General features: G+C 38.8%; 1 protein-coding gene across 1 annotated transcript in view; it reads left to right on the forward strand.

Moving 5' to 3' along the window:
• The window catches only part of PIP4K2A (phosphatidylinositol-5-phosphate 4-kinase type 2 alpha), a 108,590-nt gene extending 90,974 nt beyond the window's left edge, over window positions 1–17,616 (forward strand). Inside the window, exons 7-10 of the mRNA XM_082754321.1 lie at window positions 8,917–9,030; window positions 12,334–12,577; window positions 13,341–13,444; window positions 15,280–17,616. Of these exons, the coding sequence (XP_082610447.1) occupies window positions 8,917–9,030; window positions 12,334–12,577; window positions 13,341–13,444; window positions 15,280–15,360 (543 nt within the window). The 3' untranslated portion in view covers window positions 15,361–17,616. The remainder of the gene's footprint in view (window positions 1–8,916; window positions 9,031–12,333; window positions 12,578–13,340; window positions 13,445–15,279) is intronic.
• The last annotated feature ends 7,375 nt before the right edge of the window (window positions 17,617–24,991 follow it).

Raw genomic sequence — 24,991 nt, forward strand, 5'->3', positions numbered from 1 at the left:
GCTCTAAAAGGAAGTTGGTCACTTTGTTTGTCTCCATCTCCAACTTCAGTTCATTTGGAAAATTGAACGTTCTCAAAATAAACATTTATCTGAGGTACCAGTGAAATACGCCAATGGCACTTAAGGAGAGGTTTGTCTAAAGATTCTGCAAATAATTGAAGGTGGGATATAGTCTCTGATCTGTAAGACTTCTTAGATTTCCAAATTTTGAGTGAAGTCTAGGAACCCATACCACTAGTTTTCTTAAGTTTTCCATATTCCTTCTGAATTATGCTGTTGCATAAGATCATTCAGCAATTTGCTTAAAAGACTTCATTTTGTTTTGTCCCAAAATTCCATTCTGATCACTTGTTTTTATCCTAAGCATTAGTCATACCATACCAGCCTCTTTAACTCTTCTGTGAATGACACAACTACAGTAAGGGGTAAGGGGCATGCAATAGCTGTCAGTGCTGCAGTTCTAGCTGCAAGAAGAACTCTGCGTGCTAAGTTTTTCCACTTCCTCCTAAGGTATGACTCAACACTTAAACTCTTCTTCCAGCATTATGCAACTAACATGTGCCAAATGCCAATTGCAGTTTCAGTAATCTGCTTTAGCTCTCTTTTGCTGTACTAGGCCCTCAAGATCATGTCTTGAATGGTCTTCATTCTTTTCTTGTGGTCTATTTTTGTTCTTGTTTAATAGCGCAACCCTAGTGTTTTTGAAGCAAAGAAATTAACCCTTCAGTGTCTTGCAAGTGATAACCTACTGTCACTGAAAAGCTCTGCTGGTAGTACTAAAATAATTTGGTATAAATGAGGAGGGCAAATTATTTGGATGGGACTACATTAGATTATAATTAATACTTGGAATAATAATGTAAAAATTAACAATATTATGCATTTTCACTCAATCATAAATAAATAATAATACACAGATATTATATGGTAATACTAAGTGATATATTATCACTTAGTAAACTGAGTGAGAACCTGAAAGAAACACTGCCTTAATTCTGTTTCCATGCAAGTCTATGGCAAAATTACTACTGGAGTTCATGATAGCAAAGTTGAAACTAATCTGTATAGTTTTGTATAACAATACAGAAAAAATATTCTCTATACGTAGTATGAAATTCTGACTTTAGTGAGACCAATGACAAAATTCCTATGAACTTCAATATGTCTAGAGCCTCCCCTTCCATTTCATATATTTATATGAAAGATATACAAAAAATTGCTCCCCAAAATTCTCCAGATAGTTTAAGTTTCAGACATCATTTTCTTTTCAAAGGAATTTGATTTCTTTGAGGCAGAAATATCTTAAGCCTATCAAAGCTGTAAGCAAACAGTCTCAGGCTGCTAGAACAGATTTTTATTACTCATAATTCCCCTCAAATGTCAATAAAGCGCAGCAAGGAGGCGACAAGCTACCGATCAGAACAAACATTTCAGAGCAAGAGAATGAATTGGGCAGACTGCTAACTTCATAGAGGGAACAAAATTTTACAAACACTTTAAGAAAGAATCTTGCAGATTATTCCAAGCAAAGGAAAAAATAATATTTTGCTTATTACATGTTTTCTGTGTAAATTTTCAAATCTGTCTTTTCATCTAGAAAGGGTGAGAAGAATGCACTATCAAGTGTCTTCATTGTAGATATTTGGAACAGTCATTATCGTTGTGATCTGAATCTCTCCTGCAATAGGCACTAGTTTACTCGCATAAACTACTTCAAGTATTTCTAAAGAGCAGTTTTTGAGATTAAGTGAAAAAGTTTTTGTTTAGTGATGTGAACAGACAAAGAAAGCTTGGTTTTTGAAGCTATATAAGCAGTGCTAAGACCTGCTATCAGGAGATGTGTTTTGTGTGTCACTACATTGAAGACTTTGAGGATTGTGTTGAAATCTCCTAAGATGGAAGAAACTGCTCTTCAATTGCTCTTCTAGAAAACAAAATCTCAAATAACTATCTGGTGTAGCAGCTTATTAGCAAACTTTTAGCCAGAGGCAAATTAAATCATCAATTTATTAATATTGCCCTGAAATTACGTAATTAATAATAGAAATCCAATTAATGGCAGCATTAATCAATTACATATTATAAAGATAGACATTGCTCTTCACATCTGAATAACAAAAAAGTAATAAAAGATGGGAAGCTTTTGGTGCTCAAATATAGGGCTAAAAATGTCTGCCAATGCTGTAGTTTTTAATGGGCTCTCAAGTAATTTGAAATACCAGTATTCAAGTCATCAAATGGTTTTCAGAATATTGAGCATAGTATTTTGGCTTCCTTTACAGTTGTGAAACCCAGAACACAGAAAAGCAGATCTTTCAGTCATTTGCTAACAAAGATTTCAAATTTAAAATAAATTACTTTGAAAAGGCTATCATTTTGATGTTCTTGAATCGTTTTCCTATCAAGCTACTCTTTGTTATTTAGTTAACAAATAAGAGGCAGTCAATTATGCAGAAAAAATTAATGGACCATAAAATAAGAAATCAGAAAAAAAAAAAAAAAGTATTTTTCTATTTTAGTTTTGTAGTGTAAAATAGGTATTACAATTCAAACATCTTAATCAGTGTTTAGGAAGAAAAGCTGACTGGAATGACTCTGAGAATGTTACTTTCTGTCCTGTTCTCAGTTTATCTTCTTTTTGACTGTTTTCAACTGTTTAATATCCCAACATACTGATGATAAACTCCGAAACTGTCATTTCAATATTTTATGATAATCAGTGTGGAGACAAGCTCCATCCCCAAGATTTCACCTTAACACACAATTCCTCTCATTTGCATTATAAGTGATATTTTTAATAATAAAGGCATCACTTTCTTGGCAACAAGTATCATAACATGCACTTACAGATGTCTTGAATTTTAAAAGAACAGTATGCTTCAACAGTTGTCAAGTTCTGACAGCTGCTCCTTTATTTTTTTAGTCTTTAGTTGTCTCTCTCTCTTTTTTTTTTTTTTTTTTTTTTTTTTTTTTTTTTTTTGAGTAGTGGGCATTTTCTATTCATTCCTTGGACAATTTTGCCCTCTTAAGTGAAACAAGGATAATGCAGAACTCCCCTGGTGGTCTGTCCATAATTATGCTGTACTTTCAGTATGACATCAAATTAGCAGTTACAGCTGAGTATACTTGTACTTACAAAGAACTTTAGGATGTAGCTAGTGAGTGAGCAACTCAGAAGGAAATTCGAATAAGAAAAATAAAACCTAACTGATGTGAAGCCTACCCTATTTCATCTTTCTTGGTGAATGTCATAGACTGATAACTGTATGTCTTTAAATTCATGTAAAATTGGTTGCATTGCCAACTCTGTGGTATGTTTTTTCATAACACATAAATGCATAAAAATGACAGAAAATATATCTGAACAAAGAATTTTCTAATTAAGTTCATTTTTGGAAAAAATGCTATCACTAACAGCTACTATGTTACATATTATTTAAATTGTATGCAAAATACATAGTTTTGATAATTAGTTTGGAAGATACTGCTAGATATAACAAGACACTTCTTATCTTAACTTTTTACTTTATACATTACAACAGCTTGTACTTAACTTACCTGATTTCTGAGAGGACAGTTTTTCTTTTAGGTGGCACAGGAGTATAGCACCAAGTTTACTTGTTTACAAGCTTACCCTTTTTCTTCTGATGTCGATAGTTAAAACTTGATTCAAGGTAGATCATCCTCAAAACTGAGTTTTTTTTTCCTGCTAATTTAAAATTGCTAATGCCAGAACAGCATTTTTTACTTATTTCTTGTAATGATTTCAATCTGCTTCATATGGCAATATCACACAACAGGCGTGAAGCATATCTTCCCTTTCTCTATGGAATCAACCTCAAGCGGGCATATACAGAGTTTATAACTTCACACTGCAATACATTGCAAAAATAGCAATGAACATTCAGAGTTCAGATTCCTTTTTCAGTGTTCAGCCTTCACATAACACTAACCCTTACTGTTTTTCAAAACAAGTCATTATTTTTCCTTTGTTAGATTGGTTTTGGGGTTTTGTTTGTTTACTTGTTTAAAAGTCTGTTTTCCATATATTAAAAAAATAAAAATAAAATGACATCTTTGTCTTGCATTATATGTTGCATGTTTGTTTTGCAGTAGGAAAACATTAACTTTAGGGATAATTGTGCATGCATTTCCCTGAGCATTTAAAAGCTGTATAGCTACTATTCTGGTATATGCTTGAATTCCTAATCCAACTTCTTGCACAGTCTTTTGTCCTACAAAAACCTCTCTGGTAGCTTTTAAAACTATTCCAGTGTTCCCTCTCAATTCCCATTTTTGGGGTTACATCTCTGATTCCTTTGCCATTTGCACTCCCATGATACCAAATGCTGCAGACTTCCATAAGGGAGGCTCCAGTTATTCTTCCTTGTTGTGGATCTGGTGACCTCAGACTTTTGTCTCAGTTCAAAACTACCTGTGCCAAATTACTGCAAACTATATGTAGCATAATACCCTTTTTTAAATGCTGTGTATGCTGGTAAGCACCCTAAATTTGAAGTTAATCTAACTTACTTAATATAAAATACTATTTTTTTAGGTTCATGGGAGCTATTCACTGTGAAAAGAAGCCTAGGGTGTGGAACATCGCTCCTGGCAGATGTTTTATACCACTTCCAAAAGTTATAAACTGTTTGCCAGTTACTAGCTGTGTGAGTGACTTAGCTGTTGACTAGTTCCAAACAAACAAACAAACAAGATTACCGTGCAGCATTTCTCCTACAATCTCATCTTTGCTTTTGCTAGGTGAGAAATTGCTGTCAGGTTGTGAAATAAGTGAGCCTTTTCTCCTTCTCCACTCAAAGACTTACTCTCAAACTTAGCTGTCCTACAGCTATTTTGGCAAACTTTTTCCAAAATACCAGGATTAATACTAGCCAGGATCATTATTCTAGGTCATGATGTACAAAAATCCATCTAGAAAAAAAAAAATCTTCATTTTAATATTAGTATTATAATTTAATAATTTAATATTAATATTTAATATGCTGAATTGAGACCTATAAGAAATCTGCAAAAACTAGATCCTTGTTCACACCAATATTAAACCTTACCTCTGGTTCTTACCTTTCAATATTTTTTTTTACAAAAACATTAAGTCAGTGAACTGTTTCACAGTAATTTTAGTTTTTTATCTGGCTTTACATATTCTGTCTTCTTAGTCAAAAAACCTTTATTGCTTTTCAGCCTTTTGAAAGACAGTAAAACCTTCCTGTCATTAAAATTGTCTGTGACCATGACAAATTTTAGAATGCCAACCTGAAGTGTATTGGTAGCATGCTTTTTTAGTAAATACTTCGTTTTTGTAAAATTTGTGTTTGTCTATGTATGCCTTCCTTGCATCTTTAAGTAGGGGATTAAAAATGATGGAGGTGGTTCAAAAAGAAAATCTATTATTAATTTAGTGGAAGTAGTTAGATGTTCATCTCCTGTGCAGCTCTTAAAATATTTAGTTCTTTAATGATAGTAATATGTTCATTATAATGAATTACATTCTGGGAGAATCTTTTTCCAACAAGGATTTTGCTTCATTGGAAATAGTTGAGACTTCATTAAAAATTGATCATATCAATTATTTCATTAAAGCAAAGTCTCAATTTTTTCATTCAGATAGTGTTTCAAACTGCTACAATGTGGTTTTCTTTGTATTTATTCAAGTGCATAAGAGGAAAATGTCCGTGTTCAAATTTTTCAATATGAGTACATACATTAAGAATTTTAAATAACTACTAGAGCCCCTCCTAGTTGCATATTTCATGGGCTTTAATTCCTAAATTCATAAATTAACTTTAAGCCATTAATTTCAGTATAAGTGCTACTAGAATTGCTACTTGTGCTGGCTGTCATGAGTACTATTTGGTATTGCAACAGTACCCTAGGGCTATTAAGGTTTAAGTAAATGTGGAGTTACATAGCCTAGCACAGGAAAAAAAAAAAGAAAAAGGAAAAAAAAAAAGATCTTTCTCTAGTAAAGGAATAGATCAGGCTGGGAGGCATCATACAAGTGACATGGTGAGAGAGCAACCACTGACTCACAGCTTTTTTAGCTCCAGTTTCTTATATTGTACCTGCTGCTTTTACTTCCTCCCTTTTGTTTCCCTGCGTCAGTTTTGGCTTTTGATTTCTTCTGGTCCGTGTTTGCCAAGTCTTCTCTGCTCTGGGCATTTGGGTGAGGAAACATGACCTCAGATAAAGATCCTCAGGGTGATTACTGAGGACGGGGGAGGCTACAAGGCTGGTAAGAGTCCAGCTTTTGGGAGAGCTGATTCACTGCCCTGAATGTCCTTGGGAGTGCCCCTTGCCTTGTGATGACAGGCAAAAGATGCAGCTGTGTCAGATTCGTAGCTCAGTTTTAATAAAAATAGCTTATTGGCAAGGTGAGAGTGGCGTGTGGTACCTGTGCTACTGGATTGTAATATCTTCCCAAAATGCTGTTTGCAATTGAGGTTTATTTTTGCTGAAGACAGGCCTGCCCTCAGAGGAAAAGCACGCCTCCCCTCCCACCCCAGCAGGGTCTCATCAGCTGCTCGGCGTTGTGCAGGAAGTCTGCGGCAGGGCCTGGCGCTGAACCTACATGTCAGTGTCTAAACCACAGGCACATCCTTCCTCCTTGCCTCCCCCAGTTTTAAACAGCATTAATAGGGGTGTTTTTTTTCAGAATCGATGGGCTTGTTTCACTTTAACCTCTGCCTCGTGGGATATACGAGGTGCAAAGATAATCTAAGATAAGGACGTTTCAGTGATTTTGGTGCTAAAAGGGAAGGGAGCTTGGTTTCCTGCATTCTTTTCATTATTGTTCCAGCCTAAATTAATTCATCCAAATCTCCTCTCCATTCTTGAGCATCCCACGCATTGGATTCCATCCCCTGGCCTTGGCAGCATCCCTGGATCCCCAGCCCCGCCTCTGCAGAGTTAGCCCTCGTCCGTGGGGCAGTTTGCTCAACTGCATATGGTAATCCCTGCAGCTGCCAGTCCAGAATGCTTATCTGATATTTCCCCTACTCTTCTTCATCCTAAACCACTTACTGTGTAGGCCAGAAGGAAAATCAGTGCCCACCGTGCTGTCACAGAGCAGTAAACAACTCACTGTTTGCTTTAAGGAGCACCTAACGGTGCCTGCGAGCCAAGCAGCAGCGCACTTCAGAGCGACTCGTGCAGGGAAGCCGTGTGGGCTGGACACATGGCTGTGCTTCCATCTCAGCTGCCTGAGGCGGGGTTTTCCTCTCCTTTTTCAGCTAAAATAGATGGAGTCTCTGGAACAACACTAGAGGGTATTCTAATACATCATAAAATTCTAGATGCGACACAGTAACATGTCAGGGCAGTGAGGCATGGACCTTAGTCTTTTGCAAAGTTCATAGGTGCTGAGATGCAATGGGTTTAACATGGCTTCATAACTACTAAAATCTTAGGGAATTGTTTAAATGTTTGGGACAGTTATTGGAAGAGAAGCATCACTTCTCTAAACAAATGGAGCATGCTGGGATCTTCAGCAATTCATAAATTCCAGGTCCAAGAAAATAATTTGGGACAGTCAGGGAACTGAGCCACTTGTGTACATAGCCCAACAGCAGAAGGAACTTTTGCCCATTGGGAAGATGCAGAAAGGCATTGCAGGGTCTGCTCTGATACTCACATTTTAATGCTGTGCAATCCAAGGCATATGTTTGGGAGAAAAGTAACTTGGTGATGCTTTTCCTTACGATGTTGTTGAAAGAAAATAAACCTATAAAAAAAAAAGTACTGTCTATGTTAAAGTTAGAAGCAATGTCTTACTGATGAAACTCCTGGAGGCCATTCCAGCAGGATGCTGTTAGCTGCCTTCCATTCCCAGTGTCTTTCCATATGAAGACTCAGGTGTTCTGCAGTATTTCCTGCATAAACAAACCCTTCTCTTATGTTTATTAAAGGCGAGGGCAGGGAGAAAGGCTGTTCATCAGTCTTAATAGGTGAATTTTTTCAAGGCTCTGATTGCAGAAGTTACTATTACTTCCAGGTTGCTTGACCAAATACCCCAGAGAAACTAGGTTTTTGCTTGTTTTGTTGGTTTGCTGTTTCTTTTAAGTGAGCCTTCAGTCTTTGCCCTCTGAAGACAGAACCCATTTGAGGGTCTTAGTGCTAAAACCAGTGGTTACTTTATCTGCAGTGCTCATGTGAGAGTTTCTGGCTTTCCTTAATGCTGTTGCAAATTGCTTCATGGGAGAGTTAAAGATGAAGATATTCAACTAATGCTCCCATCACAAGAATATTTAATTACAGATTTAAAAGGCAGCGGTCTTCTCTGACATTCACCACTTCTAAGCAGCATTACATAATTCATGTTCACTTGATACTTTATAAACAGTTATTTGGTATTAGGCACTTACAGACGTTGAGGTGGATACATAAAATGTAATCCAATCTGGCTAAATCTATAAGATCTGGTGCAGAAGTGCTTTGTTACGAGGTACAGATTGTGTTTCGACTTCACTTATTGTCAGTCACTTTGACAAATGACATCTTGGAAGAAGCATGGACTTGAAGGTTAGATGCAAATGAAGTGCTGAGTTTGGTATTTCGTCTCACTAAAATTTACATCATTCCCAGTAAATATACACCTTCTAGGCTATTCACAGCGTGGATAAACTAAGGAAACGGGTTTCTGTTTGCAGTTATGAACAGCTGCATGCCGTGGAGGTGTGTTTGCTTCAACTGCAGAAGCAGTGGTGGGGCTTTCAGCTGTGACAGCTCGCTAATGCCCTCTTTTGGGCCTTGGAGAGCCTTCTGCATTTTGGAAGGCTTGAAGGTTTAGCTCTGGTGGGGCTGGGGAAGGTTTTGCTCTGTACCCATGCTGAACCAGCAACTTCAATGTGCTTCTGTTTGTGTTCTGGCTCTTACTGTAGTTTTTGTTTATTTTAGGCCAAAGAGTTGCCGACGTTCAAAGACAATGATTTTATTAATGATGGCCAAAAGATTCACATTGATGAAAATAACAAAAAGATGTTCCTTGAGAAGCTCAAAAAGGACGTTGAGGTAAGAGTGCACCTGTTCAGTTACATGTAGTAAAAATATGTGCCAAAATACAGCTAGCCCAGGAAACCATACCTGTAATTCATAAATGAAAGCTCTTGTTTGCAGGACTGTAAGCACTGACTGTTTTAAATGAAACATAATTTAAACTTGCAGGAGTTGATCACTACTTTTGCTGATGTGATAAATGGCTTGATGGCATAGCTGATGGCCATACTTTGTCCCTGCCTTGATGATGTGATGTTAAACTGATGGTACTACTTGGTACATAAGTGCTTTACAAGCACAGTACCTCCAAATGCCCCTGGTGAGTATTGCTGGTTGTATTTTACAGGTGGAGGTACACCAAGACTACCTGACTTCAGCTGGAGCCATAAATGGACTGTAGTCCATGGTGCTTCCCCTGCTTACAGTTGTGCATTCTCTATTTGCTTCATATTAGTAATGCAGTTTTAAATCTTCTTTTGTATCACCAGAACAGAGTGCCTCAGAAGCTTGTGTGCAGCAGGTGGACTCATTATCACAGCGCAGTCATATCATAAATTTGTAATTGGCTGAATGTAGTCAATAGTTAATCGAAAGTGTTACTATATGAGTTTAATGTAATACTTATTATACCTGATTTATCTCCTCAGCAAGTAAACTAAATTTTGGGTTGTCTAGTTCATACAACTTGGCTTCAGTTTCCATAATTCAAAATATTATCACTAAGCCCAGTGTTTTGCAGTCCCTATACTCAAAGCCTAAAATCTGTTTGCCTTGTTGGAAGAGACCTGATAGCAAAATGTTTCAGTGACTTAATAATGCTTTCAGCTATTTTTATCAGAATGGCTGTGTGAATTGACTGGTCTAGTTCTTCAGAGCTGTGTCCTGTTGTTGTTCAAAAGCTCAGTAGCTAAACACAATACTGGAACTTGAGAATTCGCAATCATTTGCTTTTGAAGAAATCTAATTTCCCATCATCATAAAGATGAGAAATGTATGATGATGATAATTGTGAAAATGTAAGTATTTTGTGAAATATCAATATGTGCTTATTTTATATTTGGAGGATTGTGCTGGAAAACTGCTCTGTCGATGTCACAGCTCTAGAGATAGGTATATTTGAACTAAATTTCTGTGACCTTTTACCGTACTGCAGTTGCTGACTAAAGCTTTTACATTAAGTAGGTTGCAGACAACATCTTAAACATGTGCAAGGAATAGAGAAGATACTTCATTGCTGCAGAATGTGGACTGTGTGTGCTATCTTCTACATCATTTACTGGATTGCAAATACAATGGCAGATTCCAGATAATGTCTTGAGAGGCTGTGTTTTATGGTTTTGAAATTTATACAGAGCATCATTAAACGTACATGTAGACCACTAGTGTGAAGTGATCTGACACCTGATTTTAACAACAGCAACCTATTCCTCAGCCTTGTTTTGCTTTACTGGTCCTTCTGCCCTTGCTAGAAGACTAACAGCATGCAGTTTGCATCCAATGTTAGACACTCAGATTTTACCACAATGAAAAGAAATGCACAACACTTGGCATACGAGTATCTTATGAGGCAGTATTCACAGTTAAACATGTTATGGAGTAGTGTTCTAAAGTATATGACTTGGTATCCATTCTTTTTTGTCATTAAATATTTTTTCTTGTACCGTATTTTTCTCACAATCGATTCTTACATCTCTTTCTCGTGTTCAAACAGGCACATTGCTGCTGTTTTGATGGCCTCTTCTCTGTGACTTTTCTCGGTTCGTTTCTGCTTCATTCTCCTGCTGTCTCATCCCACTGAAACTGTCCTGAGAAAAAACACATCAGGATATTCTTTCCACTTTAAATCAGATGATCTTTTCTTTGTGCTGATCTTCCTAAATCTTTTTGCTGTCATCAGCAGCACACTTTTTTTTCCCCAAGACCCATTTTCTACTAATTTGCAGTTCACTCTTCTTCCCAAGGGTCTGTTCTCTTTCATGCTATTTTTTATGGTTATTGGTAGACTTTTCTCCTCTCTCTCGATATTTATCAAGTACCTAATGATGTGCCTGGAGTCTTTCCACTCCTCCACTTTCCACTCCATCGCCTTTGGCCAATCTCATCTGTTCTTCTTGTATATCATTGTATATCATCTCTACCAGCTCAATCTCTTTGAGACTTGTGAACAATCTTCTGCGTTATTATATTGAAATGGTTAGAAACCAATTTCTTCTTTCTTCTTAAAACCTATTCTCAATCTCACTCTTCATAAGGTATTTCCAGCACTTGAATTCGGAGTCATGTTGTTATCTCTGATTCCTCTCTCTTCTCAGAATAAGGATTTTGACGGCCATTTCTTATTTCCCTGTGTTTTTATACTCATTTATCCCTGCCGTTATTCCAAAGTCTGCCTTAAATCCCTTCTCCTCTGGTCTGCTCTAACTTCTGTTTTGTAGCCCTTTAGAGCTTCTAAAAGCTGAAACAATTTGTATTTTCAGGCTCTCTTTGTGCATATCGTAAGCAGAGGCTCCACGGGTCATCCTATGGCAAGTTCAAAATCCCAGGATCACTTTGAAGCTGCAGCACAGCGCTGCCCTGCCTGCCCCTCACCCTTGAACTGTTTATCCCTTCTTCTTGCTTTTATACATTTCTTATTTCTATCTCCCTCTCTTAACTTTCTGCCTTATTCTGTTTCAGTCAATTGAAATAACAATTTGTCTATGGCAACTGTGTTCATTTTCCAGTTGTCTTCAAACTCCCATCTTTAGCCTCTATTCAAAAATACCCTTTTATTCACATTTTGTTTATGTGGCTTACACTGGGAACCTTTCACTCTGAAGGGAATACAGCACCACTCCATTTCTTCTTCATGTAAACCTTCACTATATTTCCACTGCAAGAATATTTAAACATTTTGGCTTGGTTTTTTAACAAGGCTGAACAGGGCTTGAGGAGGCAAACGTAGCACCAGCTCTAGCAGCCTATTGCATGGAGGCTGGTGTGGCACCGAGTGGTTAGCAGAGTAGCCCTAATTAAAACACCAGACTGGAGTGACAGACACTGGTCTTCACCACACGGAAAATTACTTTTCCCTGAGGATTTTGGGAGAGTGTCCTACAGCTTGTTTCAGTATAAGTTGCAACTGATCTCTGTGCTGTTAGTTTATCTTAATAAATTCAAGTACCTTTTTACCAGCTTTATCACTTAATCCTCCATTTTGCTTCTCTCAGAAGCACTGATGTCCTTGACTGATGGCATCATCGTGTAACTTATCATATTTGAAAGTTGATCTTAACGTTCTTCTGTGATATTGATAAATTGCTTATTATCACTTCCTAGTTTCTTGCTCAGCTAAAACTCATGGACTACAGCTTGCTGGTTGGAATTCATGATGTTGAAAGAGCTGAACAGGAAGAAGTAGAGTGTGAAGAGAACGATGGAGAAGACGAAGGTGAAAGTGATGGGACCCACCCTATTGGAACTCCTCCTGACAGCCCAGGAAATACGCTGAACAGCTCGCTGCCTTTGGCTCCAGGGGAATTTGATCCAGCTATTGATGTTTATGGAATAAAATCCCATGAAAGTAAGCAGTAATAAACATTTGCATGTTCAGATGTTTTGATTCTTGCACCAGAATCCTAGCACCTCTCAACCACACAAAGGCAAAGTAACATTGCATGATATAAATTCACTCTGCAGGAGGGGAAATAGGCAGCTGTTTGGTGTAAGCAAACACCAAACTTTTTCACCAAGCTGTTTGGTGAAAGCAGAAGACATCTGTAATGCTCAGCTCTGGTACTGAATATATTTCTTAGATATTGTAATGTGTGAGAGTGCAGTCATGTAGTTCACCTACTGCACAATCAACCCATATACTTGCTTACCTATTCAGACACTGCAGTTCTCAGCAGCTGTTCAAGACAGGAAAATTGTTTATTTTTGTCATCAGCATTTGATAAATGCATGTTCTTATTTATAAATAAAGTATATATGTTCTTCTTGACTCAAAAGCACTACCTTTCATTTAAAAAAAAAAATAGTTTTTCCCTACTTGTTTGCATAACCACGAAGGAACTTGAAATCCACATTAAGTGAGCAATAATGCGTATTTCTGTATGCTGGTGATTTATTTTACACTCATTCAGGGGGTTTTGAATCATATACGAGTGCAGTTAAAGTCTCAGTTAAGAACATCTTGAGCCCGTCGTCTTTATAGAACTGTGATTCTGCTGACATTAACCTGCCTGAGCTGCTGACTGATCTTTAAGTCTCCTTTGTTAGAAGGAGGGCTCATGACTAAGATGTCTCAAAAGTCATTCTTACTGTCATGTACTTGCCCTTTGCAGATGCACCTAGGAAGGAAATATACTTTATGGCCATTATTGACATTCTTACTCATTATGATGCAAAAAAGAAAGCTGCCCATGCTGCAAAAACGGTAAAGCATGGGGTAAGTATCTGTTATTGTTTTTTTTTTCCTGATACTATTTATAGTTCTGCATTTTTGTTGTTTAGTACACTGATATAGCACAGTTCAGGAGATCTGTGGAAAGGGGAAATTGTTTTTTCCTGGTTTCATGAGTAATACAAAAGTACAGATTACTTTTTTTGTAGTAAAGCTACACATTACAAACTACAAGTAAAACTCCCTTTTCACCTGTACACATTTTTCTTACCCATAAAGAAGACTAATGAGATGCTGCCTATTTAGGACTTTGTACTATGTTTGTGTGATGCACCTTATTCTTGCAAACAAAGCTGTTCACCAGGCACTTGTTCCAGTATGAAGCTCTGTGAAAGTTGTTGTGAATCTTATTCCAGATGCAGGACCCTAGTGATGGTTTCATTATTGGGTATAGCCTGCTGAAAGTTAATTCCTCAGCATATAATGCAGCTCGCTTTACAAGGTTTCATTAAAAAATACATTTTAAAAAGTCCACTTTGCAAAATTAAGTATGAAATGTACATACCAAATACTTGGATACTATTCAGTGAAGGCTTCTGTTTGACTACCATTAATTTATTTTTGACTGAAATTGCTGTCCAGCAGCAGACACCAAAGAACCATGGTGAAGCAGCCCAGTCTTGCAGAATTCAGATTGGTATCTTCCATTATCACCATATAGTGATTTAAGGTTCAAATTTCATAAACTCTTTTAAAAGAGCTTAATCATCTGTGAGGCTAAAACCCCTCCTCTGTCTAAGTATCCAAGGATCAGGGCACTGTGGGGGGGTTTAACCAAAGAGTTCAGAGCTTTTTAGTTTCCAACAGAAAGTGATTTAGAACGCTTAGCAATAAGCCCTGGACAGGCTTGCAGAAGGTGTTTTTTGTCTCTCCAAAACAACATGCTCATTAATCTCTGTGCTCTCAAAGCAGCTGAAAGTTGATGCAGACCATTATCTGGCAATTACTAATGAACGTTGAAAGCAGCAGACTTAAAAAATCATGCTTCTGGCTTAAATAGGGGGTAAAGTTATATTGCAAATAGCAGCTATGATTGTGGAAGCTGACTGTGATTAGAACTTACTACAGAACATTACTTTCGTTTAAACATTTTGTTTCTTTCACTGTCTACATCCTCAGCCACCTGACACTGAAGTTTGTTCAGTAATTGCATGCACGCATTTTTTCCCTTTTGTAAAATGAGGAAATATAAATATAAATGAGTAATATAAATATAAATGACTAATTCTCTGAAAATGTCCAATAAAAAATATGAATGAAATTATGACCTCATTGAAGTAGCAATTGTACAGCTTCTTCAGGGAGTGCAGGCTTAGATGAATATTTGTTGAAAAAATGTTACTCATTGTTACCATGTGTTCCGAAGCAGGTTAATTAGCGTTCAGATAGCAAAACACATTGAGCAAGTAGTGACACACCAGGTCCGACTACAGTAATTCAGTCTGCTCAACATGAAGACACCGCTGCTCAAGAGACCAGAATCTGTGGGTAGCGTGGCTAAGTGAGTGCAGTAGAAATTATACAGGAAACTAAAGTACTGTGAGAGTAAAGAGGAGCAAAGAATGCTATTCAGAAATGGAAGGTGGATATTGTAGGGTTGTGGTGGTGAGCACCAACCACCATACAAGCATTCCTGTCCTGGCATGGAGCCTGGAGAGGCATCCTTAAGATTTTGCTTGTGGGAGTTACTAGATTTTGTGTGTATAGTACCTCGTTCTGAGACTGCAAGAGACTGCATTAAGTAACACTGTCTATGACAAGGCATTGAATAAAATATTTTTTCTTCCTTCTTTCCTCTTCCCTCCCAATTCTCCGCGTAGGCTGGTGCAGAAATTTCAACCGTTAATCCTGAACAGTATTCAAAGCGCTTCTTGGACTTTATTGCCAACATCTTGACGTAACCTCTCATGTTACATGGGACAGACACAAGACCTGGGGACAACAGCAGTGGCTACAAGTGTACGGAAAAAAGGAACTCAGAGAAGCACTCATCTTGCAGAAAGCAACCCCTTTGTTTACATCTGCTGGCAAAGATGACTGAAGTGGGGTGGAATACTCGCTTTAACAGCTGCCTGATATTCCCAGCATAGTTCTAGCTATTTCTGACTCTTTTGTGTGTGCAAAAAAAAAATAATAATAATTAAATTAAATAAATAGAACAGCTTACTCAGAGTGCACTGTGACAGTCATACTCTGATGCTACCAGCTGAAACGGAATAAATGAGCAAAGAGGTGTGGGGTGGGGGTGGGGAAGAGTAAATGCATGTTAAATCTACAATATTGATATCAAATTGTAAACTGTGGATCAGTTTATTTTTTGAACTAAAAGATACATGACAGTATTCATGATGATGATGATAATAATAAAAACCTTACTGCGAATGTTACACTTATACCATGCACACTGGCACTCCTTAAAAAAACAGCTGCAACAGTAAGCCCTTGGTGCCGGAGGCTTTTCCCATCGGGTTCACTGCAGTTGTTTTTTTTTTCTTTTTTTTCTTTTTTTTCCCCTCTGTCTCCTATTTTTTTCCTTTTTTTTTTTTCAGCACATTGCATCAGGAAGTTCAGGCTTTCAGACACCTGAGAGCTGATGTCTCTTATCTTACGAAGAGCTAACATGTAATTCATGCTGTGTGTACATTTTTGCTACAGTAAACTTATGTTAAGGGAAAAACCTTGCTTCTTTTACTTTGTTACCTGAAGTTTTCATTTGTTTTTTATTCTTGCAATATAGGAACTAATAATGTTACAAGTGGAAAAAAGCTTATTTGAAGACGCGCATAGTTTTGGGCAATAGTAGCTACATCTTTCACCCACGAGAGATGTGCATACTGATAGAAACTCCATTCTCTTGTAATTTAATGGGAATTTGAAGTTTAAATGCTTATGTTGTACTGTTTAAACAGTGGTATTTTATTATAGATTATCCCTCTAAAAATTAACCCTGAATTTTACTGTTTACATTATTAGGAAGGCAGGGATATTTCTGAATTTCAGACTTGTGTACAATATATGATTTTTGAGTTTACATGTAAAGTTATTTTGCAGTACAAATGAAGTAATGTTTGTCATCTTCCAAGGTGTAACGTGCAGTAGTGTACTAAAGTGAATGTTTCGCTCACCTCCGTGAAAGACTCTTTTACAATAAAAAGAGAAAGGTTATTGCAGAGGGATTCTTCCCAAGGTCGTCTTTCGTCAACAAAATGGCCTGTCCTACCATCTACTCAAATCTGATTGTATAGTACGTTGCCTAAAACTGTGCTGATCATGTTTAACTTGTTTAAAATTTTTAAAACACGACATTGTATTTCTTCTCTTCTTGTATTTTTCCCTGACAGACTCCATGCTTGAAAGACAAATTTACATATGCTTAAAGTTTATCTACTTATACACTGTGCTAAAGCTGTGCCTTTGAAATTTCTTTATTGAAATTGTTAGATTTTATAGGCAATTTAAAAGAAGTCAAACCCTCCCCGTCATCATTTCTAACTCAGATCAGGAGTGCCAGCATGCCTTCTCCACAACTAATGTCAGTGCTGTTAAGCCTGCAACTGTGCATAATATATGTAGTGTTTTACTTCAGAGGAGCCTATACAATAGCAACCCATTACACTCTCTTCAGTGGCCAAAGGCAATACTATCCCTGTTGCTGTGTACTAATTTTATTCTCCTTTCCCCTACCTTTCCTTCAGGATTTTTGTTTTGTTTTGTTTTGTTACATTTGACTTAGTGATGTCTGCAGCACTGTAATGTATGTGTATACTTTTGTATTGTATGTATTTAAATAAGTTGGTACTGTGGCTTGGTATTTTTTTTTTGTTCTCTCCCTGTACACCCCAGTTGTCTCCATTTATCACCCGTGTTTCATTTCTTGAAGTACGCTGCGGCTTCTTAAAGCGTGAGGCCACAGCGAGACCCTGAACTAAAAATGAGGTACACATACTTTGAGTAAATATTTAATTGCGGCCAATTAGTGTACATTTTTAGACAATTTTAGAAATTTACAACAAAGCATTCTTTTTGTCTGTGTAGCAGTTTTGTCACTCATTATTGTTGATAAACTGTTTATTTGGACAGGGCAAAGAAGACTCATTATTGTATGTTAGTGCTTAGATTACACTCCAAACATGAGCAAGGCTTTATAAAATAAAGCACTCTGATGACTCACTAGGTAAATCTTCTGTTCTTGTGTTTCAACTACGTTTCTGATCACTTACAGATGAACTTGGGATGTTAAAATGACCATGTAGACTATATCATAAAGAAAGCGTAAGAAGACACTTTAAACTTTTGCATTAGATTTTACCTTGCTCCTTCCATGCTTATTTAAGTGGCTTGAAATGTTTAGCCTTTGCTTTTTTGTGTTTAGACTGTGCTCCAAGAACAAATACAGAAGTTTGGGAGTGATGATGTGATGGATTAAATCCTAATATTGCTACAGAAAAGGGAAGATGGCCCACAATAGTTAATTGATATAAACATTGGCAGAACTTTGTTAATGTGTGCAAGATCTTAAGCTAAACAAATTATTTAAAAAATACTTGGGAAAAAGCCCGGGTAATTCAGAGGGAGGAAGGAGGGCTTTCTGTCCGGGCATTTCAGGGCTTTGCTTGTCAGGGCTTCTGGCACATGACGCAGCCTTCACTGCACAGCCCAGGTAAATGGCAGAAAAGTGCCTTTTTTCTTTATCCTGACTTCTAATTCTCTTAATGCATTTCTCATTTTTTACTTCTGTTTGTTTTATGGCACAGACATAGCAAGACAGTATTTTCAGAAATACTTTTACCCGTAAAATACACCTGACAGACTTAATGCTAAAGCCGACGTTCCCCACAGGGAAGGCTGTTGAGGAGCTATTCTATTAAAAGCAGGTGATAGGGAGGGGAGAGAATCTTCTTAATTACTCATTTAATGATGTCTCCAGTATTAATCTAAGCCTGCACATCACACAGCTGCTCCAGCTGTTTAGGCATCACTATGACCATGGTGCTCAAGGACTGCTGCTCACGTTACTTGGATATGCTAGAGGTGGACAGCAAGCTCCCAGGCCAGTTCCCTGTGTTTGTCACCTAAAAACCTGCAGTATCCCCTGACCAGGCTTCCACATTCCTGTGCTGCTTTTATAATGTGCATGTGCATACGGTAAAAGTTTCTAATATACAAACCCAGCACAATGGGCCAAAACGTGCTGGTCATGCTCCAGCAAACCGCTCAGCAGCGAAGTGTTACTGCTTGTTTACAGCACGTTGAGCTCTCCTCTTTTTTTCGAAGACTTCTGGACATGCTTAGATTTCACTTTTCTGGACATGCTAAATTTCGGGTGTTTTTTTTTTTTTGTTTGTTTGTTGTTGTGGTGTTTTTTTTTTTTGTACAATACATTTAAATTTTAAGCTAGCCCATCTTTCAAAGCAATGATTCTTAGTGAGGAGCTGCTCCTGTTGGTACAGCACAGTCCCCAGCTGACACTCAGTTGTCTCCGTGTGGTTATAGAGCTCAGATTCACAAGGCTGCAGCTACCTGTGGCCATATGGCCATCCCAGCCTCCCAACACAGGGGCATCCCCCTCCTGCCTGGCTTGCATCACCAGGGCTGACTGATTGCCATATCTCTTTGGGGAAGTTGCCACAGGGCAGTGTTTGACAGGCATTGCTAGCTCCAGCAAGCAGTTGAAGGCCCTTGTTTTTAGGAAATGCATGTATACAACAATGCAAAGGAAGAGAATAGCTTTTCTGATTAAATGTTTTCTTTCTTTCTCACCTGAAGAAAACCTGAAAGCACGGATGATATTCAAGGTAACTAGCGAGTTAATGCAGGGACTGCAGCAAAAGTGATGTTTAAATTAAAATTTCATGGAAACATTTTTTCTACATAAAATACAGAACGTAAATGTATAATCTGAACTTCCAGCTTACTCCCTTGTGGTTACCTCTCCTTTCCCAATGCAGTACAGGTTAGCAAGTACCCGCAGCACAGGGCATCATGTCATCCTGATGTTCCTGTGCTCCACCATCACTCGGTGTCTGTTCTGTGTGTGCTGTTCCCTGCTTCTTTGTTTCTTTCAAGCTTTCACACTTCTCATGTAATGGGAATAGAAATAAAAACAAAGCAGTTAACTTAGAGAACAAATCCGCTTCACTCTTTCCTTTCCATCTTAATTTTTCTGTGCCAGCTGTTGTTTCAGGAACTCAGCACAGCCTCTACAATGCAGCGTGGTATCAAAGAGCAGGCACTGGGCAGCTGCGGCAGTGCTGGCTTCGGGCACGTCTGGATGGTAATGGTAGGCTGCCGCATGAGGGATCGGAGATCCAGTGCTGTGCTGCGAGGGAAGGTGCATGAACGAGTGATAGAAAGAGCTCGAGAGCCACAGCTTCAAGTGGTGAAGAGGATTTGTGTGAGATTAAAAATCACAGTCTAACAGCCTTGTTAAAAGGATTAGAAAATAGGACCGGCAGGGACTTGAAGGAAGAGTTATGGTCTGTCCCAGAGCAGGTCAGCTGTAGATAAACAATGGCAAGAAGTGGTTTAATCTTTACCAGTGAGGGCAGGTCCATGGCATCCCTCTGCTAGCCTTTCCCAGGCCTCACTAGCTATAACATGAGACAGACTTCTTTCTAATATCTTTCCTGACTCTGCATTACTACAATTTAAGCCCATTAATATTTGTTCTATCTACAGTGGGCCCTGAGAACGGTTTATTCTCTCCCTCTTTCAGTCTCTCTTAATACGATCCCGCCTTTATGTACTGAACAATGTAAATATTAGCTTTGGCACATATTAAATTGAATATTTCCTTTCCTTATTTAACAAAATAATCAAAATAGTTTGAGCCAGACAGAATGACCTATTCCATCTTAATGCCCAATTAAAAAAAAAAAAAAAAAAAAAAAAAAAAAAAAAAGTAAATGGTGCTTCTCAATTGTCAGTCCCATTTTATAAATACATTTACACATTTGTATTTTGAGACTTTCCTAGTAATCCATGTACTATCTAATCCCCAAAATGTGTGATGATTGCTGTGTGAACAGAATGCAGTCTCTAAAGGAGCACACAGGTACTGCTTAGCGGTAGCTGTTGCTACAACTGCAATAAAATACCAACCACTTTTTTACCAAAGCAAATGATACCACGATCTTTCTTTTCCTAATGATATTCCCCATTTTCCAAGCTTCTAGTCTCATCTCTGTCAGTGATATGATATGAAATAATTATTTGGTCATAGATAATTAAGATATGAAAAATACTTCTTTGTGAGCTGGCATACATTTACACTTGCCCAGTGCTCTGACTGTTTTTGGACATTTTAGTTCTTGCCCAGTGTGCTTCGAGTTGATATAAAGGGTTCCTGCTTTGCTCCCAGTCAGCCCAATTAATTCATACTGGCTTGTTTTATGTAGCTGTGTGTATCCTACTGGCGTAAATGGAGTTTGTGAAACCCTCGTGTTTTGCAGCAGTTTGGCAACCCCATACAGGACGGGGACGTGACTTAACTCATCGCCTGTCTCCATTCCCACTCTTTCCCCTTGCCTCTGTGTGAGTAGCCTAAGGCCAGATCTCTTTACTTTCTTTTCCTTTTTATGCACTTTTAAGTGGATCCATAAAAAAACATTTCATTATAAGAGGATCTCAGACACTCTTCTGTCCCCAGCCTATTTGGCACACAAAACCCAACACAAGGGCCAGCTGCCGTCACTGCGCTGACAGAAATTAAGTTTGCATTCCCCCAGCTGTGGATGAAAGGCTTGCATTGGACTCTGGCTGGGGGAAAGTCCCGTGCCCCCCTGGATGCACCTGCTTAGCCCAACTGCTTGGGCTCAAGTGGTGCCTGAGGATCCTTCCTGCCCCACTAGGTGTGACTAATTAGCGCCAGCCTTAATCAGGCACATGGTGCTCAGATGGACTTCATGCTCTGGGCCCAGCCCTGTCTTCCTTTGTACCCTGTAACCACATAACAGCAACAAAATATTCCCTGCCTTGAGGGGTTTCTCTGAGTGTTTCCACTCATCTCAGCTGTCAGCCCTTTCAATAAACCAAACACGTCTGTGGAAGCACTGCTTATTTGGATGGGGTTTTCTTCTGACAGGCCAGAAACATCCTTATGCTTTATGTAGCCTGCTGATCTCCCCCCTTCTTGACCCTCCATCAGGCACAGTCCCCACAGCCACGCTTTTTGACCTCACCCAGAGGACTGAGATGTCTGGCCTACAGCAGATGATGGGCTCCACAGGGACATTTCAGCAAGGTGGAGCTAATCCATAAAGAAATGAGTTTTTCAGATTAGGAGAGGGACATGAAAGGATTGTCAGTCTCTTAAGGTCCACAATGAAGCGTCCTATTCCTTCTCAGGCACTGGGGGACCTCCTAACTGGGCTTCTCCTTGGGGAAGGGGCACCAGCCATCTCACCAAGCCACTAGATGCAACAATCACCACTACAGCGAGGGAGCAGGCCATGGCTGGTGGCCAGGAAGGGGTGACCTGGCCTGTATGTACCCGGGGCAAGCTCAGGCTTTGAACGTGTGGCTATTCTGGAAGATCAGAATAGAAATGGTTTAAGCACAAAATACTTTCCCTTATGTTCTCATGCCGGTGATCAGGGCTCATTATCCAAACCCTCTCCGAAGGCACAGCACTCTAAATTACCTCTGAGCAACTGCAAGGTTTATCAGCAAGAACACCAAGACAGCATTTGTTGATTTCTGTCCAACAAAACTCAAACGGAGGGAAAAAAAAGGTACAGAGCTGGTAGTGATCAAATCCCACCGCATACTAAAAGAGGCCTTTTGAGCAAGGTGAGAGACAAAGCATGTTCACCCTAGAAATGAGTGTTTAGAGCAAACAGGTGGGAAACATTAAGCAATGAGCCAACCACAGGTGCCCACAAGGTGAAAGCTCAAGAAGCTCTTCAAAGAGCCAAGCTTTATTGCTATTATGTGCTTTAAAACCAAAGCTATCAGTTCAAATCCATCCATGCCTTATGGGCAGCCCATGTGAAGAACGCGGATGTCACAGGATGATGGTAACGCAGGGAGTCAGGGAGGCACTGTGCTCTGCAGAAGCTGTGAGCAGGACAGACACCCTGCTGAAAGCCCTCTAAGAGAGAATTAAACTCACTGAGCCTCGTGAGCACCAGGGCATGTGCAACTCCTGCAAGGTGGCCACAGGCCAACAAAATAAAGACAGGGGCTGTGCTCTAGAATAAAGTCCTACAAGCAGCATCTGAGATGTCAGGGGGGAAAGTAGTTGTCACAAGGGAAGCCAAAGGACTTAGCCTGATAAGATGTTTCCAAAAAAAATCCATTCTCTCATTAGACGGAGCAACTAAAGAAGAGGGTCTGCACACTTAGAGGACTTTTCAGCAACTAGAAAATGTAATTTCACAGCCAGGCATAACTGGAGGACTACATTTCACAGCCTATCCCAAAAATGAAAGGTGGAAAAGTTCAATGAGTTCAAAGAAACTAGCCGGGAATCTAATACAAAGACATTTCTGGATACTTTCTGCATGTTCAACCAAAGTTTGGTTTTAAGTCTTTCATATGATACAGATATTAACATGAAGTCACAGCCAGGAAATTAATTCTGGATGTTAGCAAGCAAACTGTTTTTAATCCTAATTGTTCCTTTTCTGCTAAACAAAGTGGTTTTAAACAGACCTCCCATGTAGCTTAATTTTGTGTTTAAGCCAGCTGCTCGCAATAAGTGCTTTCGCCTATTCTTGCTTCTCCCACAACTTGTACTGTTACCTTTCCAAACCAATTCACAGCCCTGTGTGCACTGCTCTGGTTTTTAATCACTGTGGTAGTAGTTCTCACCTACTTCCCTTGCACTGACCACCCTATAGCCACAGCCAGGTTTTGCTTTAACTAACACTTCTATAGCCAAGATTTGCAGTGCTAAGAAGTAAGTTGTGCTATTTCTGAAGCTGGAAGTCCATTCTGCCATGCACAAGCCCTTTCTTCAAGCTAATGTTTACTTTATAACACATTTGACACATCAAAAGAAATCCAAAGGCACTTGAAATATCTTCTAACTTACAACTACCTTTAGTTAGAAATTAAAATTTGATCCAAAGCCCAGGAAAGGCTCCCTTTAAATACAATAGGTATTGAACCAGATTCTTCAAGCAGAACATTTTCATCATCAGTAACTCAAAGCAATTTGTCCTTGCTAAACCAGAAGGTGTTGCTGTTTTAACAATGCCAGCACAAACTCATATTTCCAGTTTGCCTTATTACGGATCCAGATACCTCATGGCAAAAGCACTGACATATTTCAATATCTATTTAGGATGCTTACTGAAGTGCAGCCTGCTTTGCACAGAATGAGTGCATCTGCACTGGAGTTCCACAGCATAACTGCAGCTGCAAACCGAGAGCCAAAACTCACCAAAAGCTTTAATTGGGTATAACTATATTAAGTGCAATCAGTTAGCAAGACGGATGTTTGGACAGACCTTCCCCTGAACGGTGTCTTCAGTCCCATTTGTCTAATGCTCCCACAGTACTTAATAGCCGGCTCAAACATCCCTTGAACTGTAAAAGAAATGCCCACAGACCAGATGAGAGCAGAACAAATCAGGCTCCAGCACACACATGCAATATGTGCTAGCTTTCCTGTAGCATAATTAGTACCATACAGCTTCTCTATGCAACAGGATAACTCTTTATCCTAACCGAGGGCAAGGAAAGCGAGTTCATACAATCTGTGATAGACCTTCTCAATTCCAGAAGAAAAAGGCTTAAATATGTAATTTAAAACATAAGCACGAGCATTTCAACTTTGAATTGACTGAAGCAATGTAGTAAGAGGATGCATTTCAGCTTGGCTTGCTCCAAAACCTTCAATGAGGAGCAAGATAGAGCAGAAGCTTGGTTTAGAGCCAGACACAAAAGCTTTCATGAAATCAAAACATGGGAAGCATAATTCTTTCACAAACGTATAATGTAAAACCAATTATGCTCAAAGCCTTTTCAATCTTACTCATTTTTGATTAAGAAATGCTACAAAATCATCTCAAAAAAATGCTATTAAAAAAAAAAAATGGAGAGCAGATCTCAATCCTAACTGTATATGGCAGCTTGTACCACTGAAGAACCAATTCCTTTGGTAAGTTTTTAACTGTTACAGAGCCATGTCCATGCATTCCTCCTCCAGATTACAATAGCACAAAACGAGTAAGAACCTGCCCAGGTGTTCTGCCAAATCCGTCCTGATGTCTTGCTCTGGTAAAGATGGAGAATCGGCATAATAATAGCTACACTTGCATAAATGAAAATAAGGTGGAACAAGAACCTCGGTAACTCGAAGCATCAAACCTTTTAACACACAAAGTTGCATCATGCAAATGACCAAAGTATGTGGGAGGTGAGCAGAAGAGAAACGAAGGGCGACAGCTGTTAATTTACTCTGCGGACACACACCAAGGGGTGCTGTTGGAGGGGAGAACGGTGTCAGTTCGCATTTTTGCAGCTATGGCACACCCCTTTATCCACGCAACACACGATACACAATTATCTTGCAGAGGTCACAGG

Source organism: Aythya marila (genome assembly GCF_965140915.1).
Source record: "Aythya marila genome assembly, chromosome: 2".
Taxonomy (NCBI): domain Eukaryota; kingdom Metazoa; phylum Chordata; class Aves; order Anseriformes; family Anatidae; genus Aythya; species Aythya marila.